This window comes from Xiphophorus maculatus, chromosome 6 (assembly GCF_002775205.1).
Source record: "Xiphophorus maculatus strain JP 163 A chromosome 6, X_maculatus-5.0-male, whole genome shotgun sequence".
Lineage (NCBI taxonomy): Eukaryota > Metazoa > Chordata > Actinopteri > Cyprinodontiformes > Poeciliidae > Xiphophorus > Xiphophorus maculatus.
Window position 1 is genome coordinate 3,141,400 of NC_036448.1, and position 20,107 is coordinate 3,161,506.

General features: G+C 39.3%; 1 protein-coding gene and 1 non-coding gene across 3 annotated transcripts; one reads left to right on the forward strand and one right to left on the reverse strand.

The window, feature by feature from the left end:
- Window positions 1–5,208: 5,208 nt before the first annotated feature.
- On the reverse strand, window positions 5,209–5,279 carry trnap-ugg. Its single transcript has one exon. It is a non-coding gene; the product is annotated as a tRNA-Pro (tRNA).
- Window positions 5,280–6,533: 1,254 nt separating this feature from the next.
- LOC102231585 (septin-2) lies at window positions 6,534–19,922 on the forward strand. 2 transcript variants are annotated; one of them, XM_014470013.2, is made up of 13 exons: window positions 6,534–6,687; window positions 7,540–7,586; window positions 9,567–9,681; window positions 12,370–12,456; window positions 12,553–12,676; window positions 12,770–12,904; window positions 13,615–13,732; window positions 13,850–13,951; window positions 14,070–14,215; window positions 15,210–15,332; window positions 17,688–17,748; window positions 18,715–18,829; window positions 18,905–19,922. In XM_014470013.2, exons 2-12 carry the CDS (start codon window positions 7,563–7,565, stop codon window positions 18,793–18,795), a joined length of 1,116 nt encoding a protein of 371 aa, XP_014325499.1. In that variant the 5' UTR covers window positions 6,534–6,687; window positions 7,540–7,562; the 3' UTR covers window positions 18,796–18,829; window positions 18,905–19,922. The 2 variants fall into 2 exon arrangements, with proteins under 2 accessions (XP_014325499.1, XP_014325500.1); XM_014470014.2 differs by having other exon boundaries at window positions 6,536–6,687; window positions 15,210–15,293.
- The last annotated feature ends 185 nt before the right edge of the window (window positions 19,923–20,107 follow it).

Below are 20,107 nucleotides of genomic sequence, written 5' to 3' on the forward strand. Positions count from 1 at the left end.
TATAAGTTTTTAGAGGGACTTCTAAGAAAGGGCAGCGTTTCAACTCCAAAGAGATGAGGTTGGTAGGGGGAAGGGGGGGGGGGGGGATAAAATGGGTGGAAAGTGCCTGCAGCTCAAAATGGCGGCCATAATCCGGTTATCCTCTAGGCTCTAAAGATACTGGTCCTCTCTTTAGGAGACTATCTTTTCTTCTTATGTCAAAACTGTCCTCTATGCACTCAGGTGGATTAGGGAGTCACAGCGTAGAAAGAGGCTGGCAGGTAGCAAAAAACCCAGGGGTGAAAAAGCAAATAAAGGATGAGACAGAGAGACAGGCTGGACATTTCAGACAGGGGGCAGCCAAGAAAAAAAAGGAATCTAACAAAACAAATCAGCTCCAATAAGTAATAGAACAGCTTCTTTATTTCCTCCAACAATCCCCAGTCACTTCACCGTCTCCAACGATTCGTCGTAAATCTTTTTGATTTGTCTTTCTAGTTTAGTGTTCCCAACAAGCAGAACCTCTCCAATGGGTTTCCGGATTCTCCATCAGCCTTTACCAGTCAAAGGTCATCTGGATTCTAGAAATATCATCCTCAAAGTACTTTAGAGTGCAATGTAAAGAATTGGATCGTGATCCTGAAAAAGCTATGTAGCAGCAGACACATCACAAAAACTGGAGGTTTTTCCCAAAGTAATGAGAAAATAAGACAGAAACTGTTCAGGGACAAGCGATTATTTCTACGGCGTTACGGTTAAGCAATTAAAATCTGCTGCATTCTTCTCGTGTTTGGACTAAAAAATGGGGCTAAACCACAGACGTGTCTCTAAAAGAATTAACCTTTGTCCACAATTCCAAGACTTAACTTTGATACAACAACATTATCATCTGTTATGAAAAGAACCCCATGAAACACGGTGGAAGTAGAATCATGACCTTGGATCTTTTTTTGGATGGAACAGGGTTTTTGTTAAAGGGGCAGCATTATGTATTTTCTACCATATTAAAGCACAATCAAGAACTATGTAACCTTCAGTTCTAAAAATACCATATATGTCAACTATAACTTGAAAGAAATTTCACTTTGTAACAACGCTATGAAAATGGACCTCTGTCTCTTTAAGAAACTTCTGCTCTTTCTAAAACTCCACTTTCAGGAAGTCATCACAACATGGCTCCTCTATTAACCCTTTAACAACGTTTTTACCAGCACTTCACTGAGAAGTAGCTCCGATAATGAGTTCAGCAGATGCGCAGTTCCACCAGATGTTTGCTAATTGCTGCTGGCTAGTCTGAAGGAGCTGAGGGAGGGAATTGTGGGGAAAGGCTCAAAAAAGTGGATTTTACATAATATCTTAAACATATTATTGATAAATCTAAAATATAGTGAGGACAACGGTCTCAATAAGCTGAAGCAATGTTGGAATGAAGAGTGTGTCAAATTCCCTGCTGATGAAGTATTACTTTCCATGCAATGCTTTTAAAATTTTTGACTTACACAAATCATTATTTATTAAAATAAATAACGATCCTGTGGAATCTGTTGTGCACTTTTGTAAACTTAAGGTTACATTTAAATAATTTTACAACCTGGCAGAGCAATGATTGTTTGTTAAAACGTTTGTATTTTTTATTTTTTGTAATAGTAAAGTGCTCTGAACCAACCGTTATTATCAATTTGTTGCTGTAAAACAGACAGAATGTGAAGTGGTAGGTTGCTTTTTTTTTTAATTATTATTATTATTTTTTAGGAGAACCTTGCAGTCTGCACTGAAGCTCTGCTGATGAGAGCCGACTAAAGGATTTCTGTTAGATTTAGAAAAGTTCAGATGTGCTTCCACTCCATATTTTGTCACTTCAGCTCCAAGTAAAAACTTTAAAGTCCAAAAAAACCTTCGAGTTTAACGCGGGCTTCTGACGCCTCTGAGTAGTCCATTAGGATACATTTCAGGGGGAAAATCCCCCCAAGATTTCCAGCGCTCTGGGGAGGATTTCACTAAATCTTGTGCTTATACTCATGATACTTAGGAAAAGTAAAGCGCTTTTTAATAGCTTTCCTACTGACACATTGATGGAGGAATACGGTTTGGCTTTGTGGCTGATAGCTTCAATCCCAGTTTGAGGGTGGGGCCACCGCTTGATATTAACACACTCCCTCCAACATGCGAGGATAAACCTGGGGGCCACATTACTGCGGTGGCCCCTTTAAGCCACCATGTAATACAACCGAGTCAGCAGTCAATGAGATGCATTTTACAACGGGGCATTTGTCAGCGACTCAGTGCCACAGAAGAAAGAGATTTAAAACATCCTGCAGGAAATGAAAGTGCTGCTTGGAAAGTGACAGGTGGCGTCTGAGCAGGCAGCTGCTCACTTCTGAAAGGACATTTTGGTTATGATAGGAGAATGAAAGTAAATATTATTTTCAGCAAATTAGTGGTGACGAGCCTTTGACAAACGTATTCATTTGACTAATTATCCAGTTTTGTAAAGTAGGTTTTAAAATAGAAATAGAATTCCTCCGTCTTGCACACAAAGGCCAACGTGTTTTATTAAAGGGGCAGTGTTATGTAAAATAGACTTTTCGAGATTTACATCATGTTAGACTATTATTCCCTGATCAAAAACATGCCTGGAGTGTTGCCTCGATTTTTATCATGCATTGTTTGAGAAATCCTTGAATCTCCCACGGTAACCATTCAGAGGGCTTAACGCCTGGGTGAACCTAGCCCCACCCTCAGGGACGAAGCTCCTCCACGGAGCTGCAGTTTCCAAGCTCCTCAGCTTCCACCTCACAGAGTAGCCCCCATTCAGCTCCTTCAGACTAGTCAGCATCAATTAGTAGACACCTGGTGAAACTGTGCATCTGAGCTCATTGTAGCAACGCTGGTAAAAACATTGTCAAAGGGTTAATAGAGGAGCCATGTTGTGATGGCTTCCTGTAGGCAGAGTTTCAGAAAGTCCAGTAGTCTCTTAAAGAGACAGAGGCCCAATTTCAAGATGTTATATTGCAAAGTCAAATTTCTTTTATATATTTAGCATTTTCATAACAACTGCATGTGACATAGTTACTTGATTGTGCTATAAAATGGCACCATGTACCAGGAAAACACATAATGCAGCCTTTTTGAGATTTTAGGCAACAATAAGTTTGGCTATGAAGGCAATTATTAACAAAACTACTCATTTAGATCAAAATCATCATGTTGGGACATTACCTGACTATCAGGAAATCATAGGCAAATAGTTTTCAGTGTCTGTTATCGCTTACAATCTAATACCTAATCCTACTAAGGCTTAGGTATTAGATTGTCAGGATCCTGGGTTGTTTTAAAAAACTTTTTCAAGCCTCTGTTGTCTTTCATCTTTTTTTGGAAATTCTGAGATTAAATTAGTATTTTTAAAATGCTTTTTTATTTATTTATTTTATCTTGTTTTTTTGCTTTTTAAAAGGAAAACAGTAAAAACACTGTGTGCTGTGAAAAAGAAGGGAGACATCATAGAGAGACTGCCTTTTCTCTCTCATTCTCTCTCTCTCTCTGGAGAACAGGATTAGAGCATCAGTGTAAAACACAGGAATTATCAGCAATTTCTTCTGCTATATAACCAGGGTGGATAAAGGAAAGATGAACTCAAAGAATATATAGAAACTCATACGTATCACAATATGAGGGCACTCTACAACTGGTGAAGCATTGCGCCAGTAAGAAGCTTATGGAAAATAATAAGAGCGTGGGTCCTGTGAAAATGATGTTGCACCGTAACAGAAGGAGAAAGGGAGCGGACTGTCCTGAACTCTTTTTATAGTTCAGGACTGAGCCAGGACGGAGGGGGGTCTGGGGTTAGAGACGCTGTCACGACAGCAAGCTCAGATAAGCTCCCAGAGAGGAGACAGAAAAGCATCAAGTGAGCATATTTTTTTTCATGCACTTCCTGAGCAACTAGATAAAGATTTTGTACAAATAGTCTCAGGAAGACATATTAGTCTCATTTGACATCTTGAAAATCATTGGAACTATTTGCTGTTACATGATGTGTAGCCTGTAGAGGGAGAAAGAAGTGTCAACGACTCAAAACTGCTACTCAAGCGTAACGTTTCTTTTCTTGAAAGCAGAAGCGTCTTTCTCTTGAGCTTAAATGTATCACAGCATCCTATAACCAGGTTACGACATCCTGCCTCGTTCTGGTACCAAAGAAAACTCCCACATCAGTCATCAACGGGTAAAGCTCCTTATGGAGTTGGAGTTGAAGATGTCATCAGACACCTGCTTCAACAAACTCACCTTTAGGTCTGATCTGTCAATTCCCCTAAAGATCTAGTTCAGTGTTTCCCAACCCTGGTCTTCAAGCCACACTGCCCTGCATGTTTTAGGCATTTCCTTGCTTCAGTCCAGCTGATTTCAATTGATGACTGATTAACAGGCATTTGTTGAACTGCAATTTGTTGAATCAGGCACATTAAAGCAGGAAACCTCTAACATGTAGGACAGTGTGCCTTGAGGACCAGGGTTGGGAAACACTTTTCTAGTTTTTTAACAAGTTTGATTTATTTCAACAAACCCATCAGGACAAAACAGTGCAGCACAGTGAGGACCCGATTTTAATTCCAGCGTATTTAACACAATTCAGCCTGAACTGCTTTGTCAGAAGCTCCAGGAACACAGGAGGAGGCCTCAACAATCACCTGGATATGACTGCAGTTCACCTCTGAAAAATCCTTGATAAAATAAGTTACAATATTTTATTTCACTTTGGTTTTAGTAATGTATTTTGGATAGAAGTGAGCTGAATTAAAAAGAAAACAAATTAAACTCTTTAATAAATAAGCCATTATTCATCCATCCATCCATCCATCCATTTTCTAACACCCTTGTCCCTAGTGGGGTCAGGAGGGGTGCTGGTGCCTATCTCCAGCTAACGTTCCGGGCGAGAGGCGGGGTACAACCTGGACAGGTCGCCAGTCTGTTAAATAAGCCTTTATACAAACCGCAATTAGTTCATCCAACGAACAGAAACAAAAATAGTAATTCCATCAGAATCCACAAGAGGTCAGGATAAACTAAATTGTACAGGCAAACATACCCCTTTTACGTTTCATCGTTTAGTTCCGTGCAATTATTTTTTATTCTAATTTTATATTCAAAAAGAGAGTAAAAGATTATCAAATATTCTCCGTGTACACTAGCAGCTATATTTTACTTATAAAAAAAACCTCACACAGAAAAACAGGGCTCGTCGGGATTTGAACCCGGGACCTCTCGCACCCAAAGCGAGAATCATACCCCTAGACCAACGAGCCGGATGTAAGGAACATATAAAGTAGAGCTTATGAAATTAGTGATAGCCTCATACAAAGGAAATGTATAGTTTTATTTTTTGTCATGACGTATTTCTATCTCTATTTAACAAGCATTAAATGTGTTTAATTTGTGGAAGTGACCGCTGTTTTTAAAGCATTACTACAGATGATTTTTACATTCTTACTTCTTTTAGGTCTGATCTGTCTATTCCCCTAAAGATCTAGTTTATTAACAAGTCTTTATTTCGAGACAAAAAGTAGTCATCATACGTTTCGATTAATAAAATAAAAATAAACAAATCATCATCAAATTATGTTATTATTTATGTATAACTCATAATATAACCAATTAAAGAAGTACCCCTTATTTAAATTATTACCTAAACTTCATCACCAGTTAAAGAAGGGATTCCGATCTCTGGCCGAATGACTGGTACATCTCTACAAACTGTCTGCTAGAGCAGAGCAGGAACCATTATCTATCAAGTAAGAATTTTTTTTCAAACAAACTTCCACTCAATTCAATGCGTTATTCTTTATTTATTTATCCCACATAGAAATGAAATGTCATAACTCATACTACCCAAGTCTTCAAAGAACGGATAGTGATGCTTCCAGCAGGAAGGATGTCTGGTAGCAGTCAGTCTCGCAACGAATCTGCAGCGGCCTCTGGCTGAAGACTGTTGCTGTCTGTTAACTGTAATGACATCCAGGCAGCAGAGATTATATTCTACATCAACATGTCCTGGATGACATCCAGATGATGCTTTAGATAATTTAGATAATTTTTAAAATATTTTTTAATACGATTTATTTCTTTACTATTATTGGATTCTTGCAATTAAATTTCTCTCATTTTGTACATTTTAAATGTGAATAATAAGTCTGTCTGCCAATAAATTGCACAATCTGTGAAATTATTAGTTGTAGTCATAAATATGGACATAGGTATCTTGTAAAATAGTGAACTGCAATTTACTTCTAATAAACCAAAAAGTCCCACAAGCTTTAGCATAATGAATAATGGTTTTACAAACTGAGCTGAATTTCAGAAATGTATCCAGCGCAGGCTGGAAATTTCCTTTTGTTAAAATGTTATAACTCTAATGCCATACTTTTAAGGACCATACAAAAATCAAAATACACAATTAAATGAGTGAGCCGATATTTTTGCATTATAATGTGCTTGTAGCTGGTCCAGGACGGTAAGAACCGAGCTAACCGTACTGGCTGCTGACGGCTCCGCTCTCCCTCCTGGTGCATTGTGGTCTCTGTGCTAAAGGAAGCTGCTTTGCACCGGAATCTGAAGAATTCGAGGTGTCCGCCAAGTCTGCGTTACCTCGGCAGCTCGTCTTTCCTCCCTCCGCACCTCTGTCTTATTCTTCAGCACCCTCCCTGCTGGCACACTGTAAGTTAACCCGACACTGTTCGGGATTTCATCTCTTATTTATCACCGAGTGTCTCTGGCGCGGCGTTAATCTCGGCTTGGTGAACGGACGACGCTAACATTAGCCGTACGAGATAACATCCCGCACCAGAAGCTACGCGGCTACATAAAGTCGGTTAACGCGGCGCAGAACAGCCTAATGAAGAATTAGCATGAGTTGGTAGTTCGATAACCACGATGGTTTATCTTCATAAGTGTAACTAAATAGCTGGGGGCTAATTACCCGGCTAATTTCAGTGCGCATTACATCATTAGCTAGCTAGTAACGCTCATTCTAAACTAAATTAGCCGAAATGAAACTAACTCAACCCCCACACAAACCAAACTACAAGTATTTTCAAACGCATTAGAAGATAAATGTCATTTTCCACGTCTATTTTAACATTATATGCCTCTGATTCTCGATGTGGGTGTGTTCACATCCCAGCTTCAGCTCATTAAGACTGTTTTTGATCAAGTATACAAGATTACAGTAATCAGATACACAGAAGAAAGGCTCGTGAAGCAAATCACAGGGATGGGTGGATTAATTTAAGAGGCATATCTCAGTCTCTGAGGCTTAAAGTCGTAGTGCGGAATGGGGAGGCAGCTGCGATGGAGGGAAGCAGCTTTTTGTGGTGAGATGCAGAACTCTCAGCCATTCTGAGCAGACTTCCTGTCTCTCATACACTGAAGACTTTAACTGACAACATGAATAACTTGCGAGGCAGGAAATGGCTCAGAGGTGAAACGTGAGGACGCATTTTCAGCACTAATGGTGTTTCAGTCACTTTGTTCTTTAAGCAGTCTGTTAATTATTATTTTTTTCTTCAGGTTGATCAAGGAGGAAAGAAAAAATGTCTCAGGCGGACAAAACAAAGGTGAGCCATCGAAATGTCAAGGCTTGTTGTATCTCATGACCTCGCGAGGTGCGGGCATTACCTGATTCCTACTTCTCGTGATGCTCTGCTCTGCTCTGCTTCGTTGGCAGATCGACCTGATATAGCTTCTCCTTGTGCCTGAGTTGATAAGGTTTTTAAGTATTCCAGTTTATTCACTCTGAATCAGAACTGCATGCTGGGTTGCGCAGGTCTCATGACCAAACCAAACAACTTCTTGTAAAATCACGCAAAATGGATCTGTTACGATACAAGAGTTTTAAAAAAAAAAAAACCACCAATCAGAGATTTCTGTGGCCAATTTCCAATGATTTCATAGCACTTTGACCAGCAAATACTGATGTTACAGATTTTTCTTTGACAAAAAGCAGGAGAAAAAAATGTGTTTGCTGTATAATTCAAACAGGAACAGTGCCTCTAAGAAGTATTCACCCTCTTGGATGTTTTACCCTTTCATTGCTTTTACAAATCAATCATGATCAACTAAAAAATTCCCTAATGTCAAAGTGAAAATGACAGATGAAAGTATGCATACAGCATAGAAAGTGCATAAATATTCACCCCCTTGAAGTCTGTTTTTAGTTTTTGTTTGCAATCGCAGCAACTGAATGCTAGCTGAATATAGCATGAAGCGCTTCGGGGTCTGCTGCACTTGATCAGAACAAGTGTGGTCCAGTTACCATTTTCTATAATTCAATGTTCTACCCAAGATGATTTTGTCCATTGCCGTAGACTTTTGCATGATTGGTTTATTGTTTAACAGGTAGAAATGACAAAATTGATCAGTTTAACGTTTTCAAGATGGAAACTAGCACCTCGTTGAATCCATAAGTAATCCAGCATGTTCAGACGGATTTGGACTAAATATTGGATTGAACTTTGCTGTGAAACTCTCAGCTTCCTGTTTTAAGTGTTTAAATGCAGCAGCTGAAAACTCCTGCTTCTTTTCCAGGAGATTCTTACATCTTTTGTGCTTCCTCTGACTTCATGCTTCAACACCTCTCCAGCTGCATTACCATTGCAAATAATTCGCAAAAGTTTGTCAGCATTTTGCTAATGTCGAAAAAAAAAAAACAATTCTGTATTTTCCATTAAATAAGAAACGTAATTAAAATCGCAAATGAATAAGTTTGTCCATGCAGTAAGTCATTAAAAAACATGCAGCACCATCATCCTTCGACTGTCGTCTTCTTTTTTTGTGGTTTTCTACGGCGGTAACATCTGGTTGTTGATCATGTGACTCGTGTAATGTGAAGAAAGTGTTTCCATTGCAGTTTTGTGAAATAAACCAAATTTGATACTGGCAAAAAAGCAAAACAAAAATACACTTCACCGTAATGCCAAAGTTTTTTATCAAAAAATAATTTTTTCCCCCAAAATTGCCACCTTTCCATTTAGCATATTTATTTTCAAAATGTCAAATTATATGGCCAAAGGAAACGCAAATATAGACAGAATATGGCGTACTCAGCATTGAACATCCACACTGAAGAGTAATGCTTTTAGCGCTTGGCTTCGGTTTGTTCACTGATTTGGAAAAATGTTAGACTGGCTGGTCAAGCGTAAAATCTGCATTACAATACCAAGCGGTCAAACTTCAACTTCTCCTCGTTTCTCTGGAATGAATTCACACTTTAATTATGTTTTGACCTGGAAACATGCAGCTCAGTGAGGGAGGAGCGATATCCATAGCTTTGTCTTCATTGTGTTTGGCCTTTGGGAACAGGGAATGTCTTTTGGAAATGATGCAGAGATGTTCCAGCCGCTGTGCTTCTGTAAATAAAATGTTATTTCATAAGCCGATGTCTCCTCTGTGATGGCAGATGTAGGTCTTCTAATTGGCTGTCATACTATTGCCTGATTATATTCTGGTCTGGATCTAACTCCCAACAAGAATGTAGAAGGCCTCTGCCCTCTGTGTTGTTTTGGAACAGTCCTAACTTTCTCCCTGAACTCTCACAGCAGGGGCAGTTCACCAACCCAGAGACCCCGGGGTACGTTGGATTCGCCAACCTTCCGAATCAGGTTCACCGCAAGTCAGTCAAGAAAGGTTTTGAGTTCACCCTTATGGTTGTAGGTGAGTATATTGTTACTTCCCGTTGTGCGAAACTGGTTTTGTCAGGCCTGAGGAGCGATAGTGATAGCAAGTTTTTCACTGGGTAGTTTGAGCTTTTGTTCATATCTTCGAGTCACATGAATGTAGCTGCTCAGCCGGGCTGAGCGGCGGTGTTAACTCCTGATGTGTGTGTCCGTGTGAACCTCTGGGATTGTTGGGAAAGTGGAGGAAGACCGGGGTTTGGGGGGGGGGCGTAGAAACTACCCCGAACACGGCTCATCCTTCTGCTTTAAAATAAACCAGAGGAATGCAGCCTGTCGGCCTCGAGGGACTGATTCACACAGCCAGGCCTTCTGCTCTGTTCACTGCAAGAATATTCACTTAGTGCTTATCTAGAGCAGGAATCTGGATCATAAGCAAATAGACTTTTCCTGTTTTTTCAGCATAGCTTATTATTCTTCCTGACAAGTAGCAGTGATGACGTTTCAATGAAAACAAAAAACGTGAAAGAGAGTTTTGTGGGTGAATGTTTATCTGGCGGTTCTGTTTCCTCTCCTCATGTTCTCCACCGGCGATGCGGTGCAGCAAATGACCTTTAATCTGTTCCCAGCAACAGTTAGCAAAACTTAACTGAAACCATGAGTGAAAGGTTTGTTCTAAAATTACCTCCAGAGTCACAAACCACAAAGGCAGTGTTAGTTAAAAATATTAGTGAGAGAAACAGAAGGGAAGAAATAATAACAATGAGATTAAGAGTAGGTCATGCCTTTCTAAATGACATTGTATGTTTAATTGGGAGGAAAAAATAATGATAAACGTGAAGGATGTGGAAGGAATAAAAATTGTAGAACATGTATTGATAAATTGTGAAATATGAAAGGGAGAAACTGAGAAAAATAATAATGACAACACAAGTGACATCACCTAACATCAGTGATGGATGATAAAACCGTCTCTCTTGACTCATGGGGGGTTAAACGTTGCTTCCAAAAGCGATCTGATGGGGCGCTGGAAAACACTGTTGATGTGTTCAAGTTGTGCTAAAAGCAGTTAGCCTATCAGTGAAGCTATTCAAGCCTAACACAGCGTCTCGATGCTAAACATGTAGCAGCAGCACAGATGTCCCCAACGCTAATGTTAGCGTCCACAGTCTACATTTCTAAAGAAGCTCCATGAATGATCAGGAGGTTCTGAAACAATGGAAAGCTGATTGGGTAGAGTAGAACTTTGCTCCAGTCTGATGGTTGAATAACCTGAAAAACATTAAAAGCAACAAATTTCTTAGTTGTTGAGCTCGTATGTCTGTTTATTCGGTAATTTAGCAGCAAAAAAGAGTTTCTGAATTGAATATATTCTTATTTCTTTGATACATTTTTGGATTTAGTTAGTCTGGGTCATCTGGGTTAGTGGAGTCAGACAATAGTCAGTTCATTAATCTCTGCTGCTGTCAGGACAGTAATGGAGGAAGCACACTTCTACGTTCTGTAAAAAGCAGTGAAGGAAGAACACTGAAACATGGTTTCACTTCAGCATCGTCTGTGAATGTGGAATCTAGGGACAGTTTCAGGGTCTGACCTTTTGGGTTGTGACTAAACCAAGGTTTTGGAATGTGCTTGATAGACTTAGACTTACTTTATTGACATTGCACAAATACAGAACTGTTTTTGGAAACAAAATTATAGTTTCCTAAATAAAGGAGCCATAAGCTTGACGTTCTCCGTCTTTCCCATTCGGTCCACTTGATGACGAAAACGACAAAACAAAAAAAAGGACTGGATCCTCTTAATATAGTTGAATGGTTTACTTCAGAAATAATAATAAAAACGGTACAAAGGTTACCTTTCCACGAAAAATAAAGAGAAACGACAATTTAAAAGGAAAGAGAGTGAGGTCAAAAAACTGTGGCTCCACTCCAACTGCCCAACTGACTCTGGTTAGCCACACCCTAAAATCCTTAATTCCAATTGGATATGCAAATTTTCAAGACATTGGTGTATCCAAATATAGTAAAATTACTATGCAATAGATCCAACTAGTCATCATTTTTATCCAAATAAATTATAATAAGAAATATGAACATAACTTATCCTAAAGTCTGAATGAACAAAATTGAATTTAGGCTTCTACAAAAAAGTTGCTTGGCTACTGGAGTACACAGACAAAATATAGAAAAACTATAAGTGTTCCTAAGCTCCCCTTTTATGCCACCGACTGTTTCTTCAGCAGTTGGAAGGATTTATAGGAAAGATTTGTATTAATTTAAGAAAAGTGTCATGTTTCAGGTTTTCCTGAAACTAAAACTTGTTAAACCCGGTCGTAGGGGCACCAGGTCAGTCATCCAGCAGCATTCCATGTTTTTGAGTTATAAAAATGTTTAAAGTTGACAGGAAATTTGAAAATATCACTAGGTAATTATGTACTATCGGGAGACATTACTAACTATACCTAAACATGGACTATAAAGCCTTATAATAACAAACAAAACCAAACTAAAATAAATAGAACAAACAATTCTCAACCTTGTGGGGGCGCAAATAAAGCCTGGTGGCCCTCCAGGCTTAGAATATCAGCCCTGTGTTTCTACATGATGGGAGGCCTCATCCAGAGTTATTTCTGTTTATTTCTCAGCCGTTTCTCGTTAAACCTAATTTTTTCTGCAGGTAATGTCATGTAGCACGTATTTAAAGCGTGTTATCTTTTTGCTTAAAGGTGAGTCTGGGCTTGGAAAATCCACCTTGATCAACAGCCTTTTCCTTACTGATCTTTATCCTGAAAGAGTCATCCCTGGGGCAGCAGGTAGAACACACACACACACCTACACACACTTTTAATTCCATCTTAAATCTGCAGTTAAAGTCCTATACCACCTGCATTGTATTTTGTCTGCAATAGAAAAGATTGAGAGGACGGTTCAGATCGAAGCATCGACCGTAGAAATAGAGGAGAGAGGGGTGAAGCTCCGCCTCACCGTAGTAGATACTCCTGGATACGGAGACGCCATCAATAGCCAAGACTGGTAGGAAATCACTTTAACATCTAATGAGTAGATATAATTTTCACTTGCTCTGTGTTCAGATTTTATTGCCAATGTTTCCTTCTGTTGATCCAGTTTCAGCACCATCATCGCCTACATCGACGACCAGTTTGAGCGCTACCTCCACGACGAAAGTGGCCTAAACCGCAGACACATTGTAGACAACAGGGTTCACTGCTGCTTCTACTTCATCTCCCCTCTGGGCCACGGGTGTGTGCCTCTTTACACACAGACACACATGCAAACTCCGCTTATGTTAGAGTAAACGCTTCAATAAGTCAGCCCGATGTTCTTAATTTTAGGAGATCTGCTGATGTTTAAATATGAAAGCCATCTTATGTATCTTTGCAAAATCAGCCACTGTCCCCTAAAGCCAATGACAGATGGCTGACTGTAAGCCCCGCCCACCAGGTCACATCTGCATGCGCTCAGTTAACAATACTCACCCACTGTTACCATCTTAGCAACCTTGTTTCTATGTTTAGCAACTTTTCAGACGGAAAAATTGGTATCAGCCTAAATGGGAACCGTCAGGTCAGACTTTTTAAAGATTGGTGATCAGGGCCTGAAAAGCTGAAATGACTGGCACCAGATCATGTGTGATTTATATGGGATGGAAAGAATTACTTTTCCAGGTAGGTTGCAAAATTTCAAAAGATCTAGGTTAAATAGAAAAAAAATATTGTGGTAAATTGCTCAGGATTTGTCTCTTTGTACTAATTGTATTGCAGTTTGAGTTATTTACATGTTAAATGTACACCACGACTCCTGTTTGATTGAGTTTTGATCATGTATGTTTGGCTATGTTAAGGAAAGCTTGGGAAAGAAAACAAAATCAGTGATCGGCCTGAAAACTGCAATCGGTGCAGAATCATTTTTCTCTAATATTTGCTGACATCTTGGTTTCCTGTCCAAACCAGCCTGAAACCTCTGGATGTCCAGTTCATGAAGGCCATCCACAACAAGGTGAACGTGGTTCCGGTCATCGCCAAGGCCGACACGCTCACCCTGAGAGAGAGGGAGAGGCTGAAGCGCAGGGTAAAGAGTTCGCCACGGCTCCACTTCCTGACTCACCATCGCAGCAACTGGGAATTGTATCTGGAATGGCTTCATAACTCACTGTTTTTCTCCTTCTCTTTTTTTAATAATGCTAAGATTCTTGATGAGATCGATGAGCACGGTATCAAGATCTATCACCTCCCCGACGCCGAGTCGGATGAAGATGAAGACTTCAAAGAGCAGACCAGGATCCTCAAGGTTGTTGATTCTCCACACTGCAGCTCATTGATCACATTCAGTATCAAGATGCCTAAAGTCATCTTTTCACTTCAGGACGCGTTCCATTTTAACATGATATGCGACTTCTCTTGTTTAGGCTAGCATCCCGTTTGCAGTGGTGGGCTCCAACCAGCAGATTGAGGCCAAGGGGAAGAAGGTCAGAGGTCGCCTGTACCCGTGGGGCGTGGTGGAGGTGGAGAACCCGGAACACAACGACTTCCTGAAGCTGCGGACCATGCTGATGTAAGAGAGCAAAGAGCTGAAACTACAGCTGTCATGATAACAAATTTTTCTGGACAATAAATTGTCCCAGAAATGATTGTGATAAACAATAATGTTGTTGCTTTGAGATCATTTTCAAGTAATATATTGAATTTTATAATAATGCAAATTCATTCTCTTAAAGACAAAAAAACCTTTCGTTTTGTGAAGAACACTTCACGCTGGAACTGTGGAATCTATCACAAATACCCAGAATAAAAACACAACAACCCAAAAATAATCAAATAAAAAACAGAAATAAAAACCACACACAAGCAAAAGCATGAATGATATGAATTATGAAGTCTCTGTAAGCAAATTTGCTCTTCAAAAAAAATCGTCATCATTGACTTCATTTTAATTTATCATGTGATTAATAGATTAATTGCAACACACTTAGTTCCCTATGATATACCTACATCTAATTCTTGTTGTTTGGTGGATTTCCTTAATTTTTTTTTACAATTATGGATTTCTACAAAATGATAGTTTTTCCAGATGTTTCGGACAGTAACAATCTGAGAGTCTTTACTGTGCTCATTTCAACACTTTGTTTTTTTAAGGTGCTTGAACTCTGTTAACATTTGTCTCTGGGAAATTCTCTGGAAGTACCTGGAATCCGGCAAGGGTGTTTGTTGAGATTGTAAAGCTTCATCTTTTAAATTTTGGCCTCTTGTATACTCAAGATTTTTGTTACATACTGTATGCACTGTTTGAAGAAATAAAAACAGTGTATACAGTAAAGCAGAGCAGGACCAAACTGCTACTCTGTTACTCTGCTAGTAGCATATAGCTCTTGAAAAGGGGAAGACGACATTCCTCCCATTGCATAATTGACTCCATTGACTTCAGGCTGCTGCCATCTTAAAGAAACACAGACGGCAAATCTTTGTTTCTCCCTTAGAGGGAAAACCATCCGGCCTAAGTCTGTGTAAATATCTGTGAAGCTCCTAACTTGGTGGCTGTTTTCCCACAGAACCCACATGCAGGACCTGCAGGAAGTGACCCAAGACCTGCACTATGAGAACTTCCGCTCGGACCGCCTCAAGCGGGGTGGCAGGTTGTCCTCCCATGGTTACGTTCTGCCTATGTCTCCTGCGTACGTACCTGTCTGTCTGCCTGCTCTGTCTCACCTCCCCCACCTCCAAACAGCAGACCTCCACCGATTACATGCTAGGGTTCACAAGCTGTCGATATTCTGCTAATGTTAGGGAAAAACACAATTTCGCAGTTGCTGCATTTCAGTTAAAAATGAAAATGAAATTAAAATCCCATGTGAATAAGCTAGTTCACGCGATAAGTCATTAAAAATAATGGCAGCCACGGATGTTAACCTGGATTCAACGCGTTGGAATGGAACACAACGTTTTATAAACCGAGAGCCTTGGTAAAGCCAACTGCACATTGTCTAAAGAACACATAAACAAACCATCGTCCTGCTACCACTTCCTGTCGTCTTCTTCATTGTTTCCGCCAGTAGTAACATCCGGCTGTTGATCACGTGACTCGCGATGCGAAAAAAGTTTTTCTACTGCACTTTTGCGGAATACATCTATTTCAGTTTGGCCTAAAACCGATCTCATCCTAGTGAAAAATCGTTTAATCAATAAACATGAGTTTTTTTTCTAAACTGGCACGTTTCAGTTAAGCAAATTTATTTTCGTAATTTCAATTTGCACAATTCTGTACTGAACGGGAACGCAGCTATGGATACCTGGTGGGTATCAACATGGTTGAATTTAGCACTTTAGCATTACCTACAGCTAAATAATACGTTAGCAATAGCAAAACTACTTTAGGGTTAGCACAGCTAACTTTTTAGCTAGCTGCATCCATTTTCCTTTGGTAGCAGTACAGTATGTAGAACCGATGCTATGAGTTGTAGACTTTTTTTTTTTTTAAGAATTAGTTCTGCTGTTGATGACAAAGCATGTGTAGTTGGTGTCTGTAGATTAGAATCAGGTGAGTGTGTGTGGTGCAACATAGTTTGGTTCCATCATGGTTTAACCCTTGAATAGACGAGCTGGTGTAGCTCTGTGTTCTGACGTCAACCACAGGAAGTGGTTTTTGCTGTCTGACTGCTCCGCCATCTGTCCACTGATGGCTGTGCTGGTCTCCACTTGTGGCGAGGGGGAGGTAATGTTTTTATCATTAGAGGGGAGGCAAGCTGTTCCCCGGACTTCGGCACTAATTACTGCTTCTTATGGATCTTCCTGCTGTGGACTCTTTTAGATATTTGTCTTGGAGACAAACGTTTCCCTCTGCAACAAGAACACTAACCCACTAACCGTTTTCCCTCTCTCAATGTGGCTTTTGTCTTATTTCCCTAAAGCTGCTTAAAGCTGGGTAACGAGCGCTTCCTCGCATAGTGCTTCTGAGCAGACTTTGTGTTAATAATAAATAAATCAGTGCACAAAGCAAATGGCACCATATTAACCTCGCTTACTGCTTTCAGCTTCATTTATTTTGTGTTCGGATAAAATATTACATATTGGTAATGCAGCCCATGGTGAGTGAAGAGAGGAAAATTACAATGAATGACTAATTTATGAAACAATTATTAAAATTAGGAATGAGCCAATCCAGTTTTTCACGTTTGATATCGATATCTGCGGTTTAGTATCGGCCAATACGATCCGATACTGAAACACGGCTGCATTGACTTAAAATGTTCTTTTTTTTTTAAACACAGACATAAATGCACTGAATTACAAATAAATTTGATAACTATGCACTTAAATACACCAACAGCTTCACAAGCTTTGGTCAAACATGTGAAACAACTTTCATTTGTTCACTCAGAGTAAAACATCCAATGTAAAATAAATAATAAACAAACTGAAACTGACGAAACCAATAGATTGATTAGGTTGGTCAAAGATTTAAATAATAAACTGCAACAAACCTTTTAAATGGTTCAGAAAGTGAAAATAGGGATTCTAAATATAATGTAAAATAAGTAATAAGGCATGATGTCAGAGCACAAAGCATAGAATTAGACTGAATAGACCTGCTCTTGTGCACACATTCACCAATACCCGTTCAAGAGGTTTTTTTTCATTATCGGGACCAATACAGATATTAATATTGGATCGGTACATTTCTAATCTTTAATTTAGTTTTTAAACTGGAAATAAATACACAAATTATTAATTAAATGTAGAATTAATCACACGTTCCTCAAATAAATGTTTTGATTTCATTTAAAAAACTAGATATAATAATTTCATGTTTGAATAAATTATTTCAAGTTTTTTTCTTTTTATTGAAATCAAAACATTTAATTCTTTATCCAATTATTTTTGTATTTATTTTCAGTTTTAGACAAATTAACACATTTAAAGTAATTACTTCATAAATTATTTGTTCATTGTAATTCGGCTCTCTTCACTCTCCATCTCCATGGCAACCAACAGTAACATGAAGCATGACAGAAGTTGTCTCACCTGTGCAGGAAGGCCCCGGAGCCAGAGGAAATGGACAAGGACATGATTCTGCAGGAGAAGGAGGCTGAGGTTAGAGTCTGTGCATTATTCATGCATACTTCTATCTTTATTTTCATAATAGCCATACTTTTTGTGAATACACTTATACATTGAAAAAACTGAGAATTTGCCAGAAAAAATCAGAGATTTCAGACATTTTTTTTCTAGCAAATTTTCGATTTCTGGAGCTCAGAAATGTGAGATTTTCTGTAGGAATTTGCTCTTCTATTTTTATATACAGTGGCCCTAATGTGCCGTCATACTTATGCCAATATTTTAGGAAGGTGACGATATAAAAACTTATCCAGTACTGGCCTAGAAACAATCCTGGAGGTTTTCCCCATCCTTCTCGTCTCCCATGGAAACCTTGAGTTCAAGTAACACAGATTCATTCGATGCCGTTTCCTGCATGGCATCGGGCCATCCTGTCGGATTCATGGCCAAAGCTGATTTCCTGTGAAACCGAACAGACCCACCACAACAAAAAGCCGGATTCTTTGGAGCCAGATGGAAACTAAAAGATCCGGACCAGGAGTCTGCAACGTTTATAATCCAAACGGACGTTTTTGTCCTCAGTCCAGCTGAATAAAAATCATTTAGAGCCACTAATGGTACATGACCTCTCAGGGGAAAAAAGACATTATCAACAGCTCACCTGAATGAAGGATTTATTTCTCTATTCATGTTATGTTTGAATTTTTTCTTCCATCTCTGATTGGCTGGTAATTGGTTCAAGTGGAAAATCAATCAAGTCCTTTCATTATAGCTAATTTAAGATAGTCTCCATAAACTATAATGGTAAGAACCAATTGTCCATTTGTGTTTTTACACAATCATTTGAGTTTGCTTTTTGTCTGAACAGTCGTAGATTTTGTCGTTTTGATGTTAGTCAGGTGTCGGGGATCTGTGATGTGTTCGATTTGCAGGGTTTTTTTGTCGCTCCTTGTTTTAAGTTCAGATTCCATGTCACATCTCTGGATGTTCTGTGTCATGCAGCTGAGGAGAATGCAGGAGATGATCGCTAAGATGCAGGCCCAAATGCAGAACCAAGGAGAGGGAGATGGTCAACACGTGTAGGAGGAAAAAAAAGCACAAGCAAACATCGTCTTTGGTAAGCATCAAACCAGGAAGTGCGCTCTGGTTTCTGTTCCCATAGCGATGTAACTTTCTTATCGTCTCCTTTCAGGTGGATTTCAACCGCTGACCAACTGACCCCTAATGTTTAGTTCCAGATAGAATCTGAGGTCGTCTTCTTTCTTTTTTCTTTTTTTTTTTACATTTAGTTTGATATACTCAGTGTTATGTTTATATATTTACATATAAAACTTTATTTTCTTTCTATTTTTTTATGTATCCTTTTTTTTAACATATGCTTAGATGAAGTCGAGCCATCCATCTCACTATGATGGTGGCCCACGTTTCTGGGATGTTTCTGTTACGTTTATTTAATTTGTGGACGACTTCTGTTCAGAAAGCCAAAGTTTTGCTGCATCTGTTCAGAGGTTTGTGAAAAATAATTCCTGGGAGAGTCCACTATGGTGGGAACTATTAAAATGCCTATAACCCCCCCATTTTTTAACCTAATGTTACACATATGAATTTTCCATTTAATAGGACCTATCCTGCTCAGTGTTACCCAGTTTAAACTCTCTAACTGGTCCCATCCTCTAACATGTAAGCGTTCAGAAGGCGACAGTTTAAAAGCATTCAGCCTCATCAGGTAGAAGTCAAAAGGTTTTTATTCAGGCATAGTTGAAGTCAGGTTTTTATCCAGTAGTGCTGTTCTCAGATCAGTGTAGCCATATTAAAACTGCCTTTCACTGTGGTTAAGCTGAGGCTTCTAACAGTCTTCCTGTGCACCTGACTGGAGTATCGAGGCGTGACGTCTGTTTGGTGCTTTAAACTAACCGGGTGCTTTTACTCTCATGTGAAGTGTGACGTGGCGCAGCAGTAGCAGTGAGTGTATTCTGTTTTAGATGGAAGTGGTGAATTGTGGTGGTTTAACCCTGAACTCATCCCAGCTGCTGAGAGCTCTGGGGTCGGGAGGCGACCCGGCGGGGCCCAACATTCCTCAAACCAGCCAAGATTTGGGTTCTCCACATTCCTCTTTCGTGCTGTTTCTACCCAACATTTTAAGTACCAAATATTGTTCTTTATGCATATATTGAATAAAAAAAATGTTTATTAAACTTTCAACAAACTCACTTGTAATTTGGATTTTTATTTATCTTTAAAATAGTGCAGGGCATGTTTCCCCATCAGGCCGACTGAGACTCATCACACAAACAGCACCGAACCTTTAAAGGGCCAGTATTATGTAAAATCCACTTTCTTTTTAACATGTTATGTCATTCCCTTATCAAACACACCCGAGTAATTGATTTTTTTC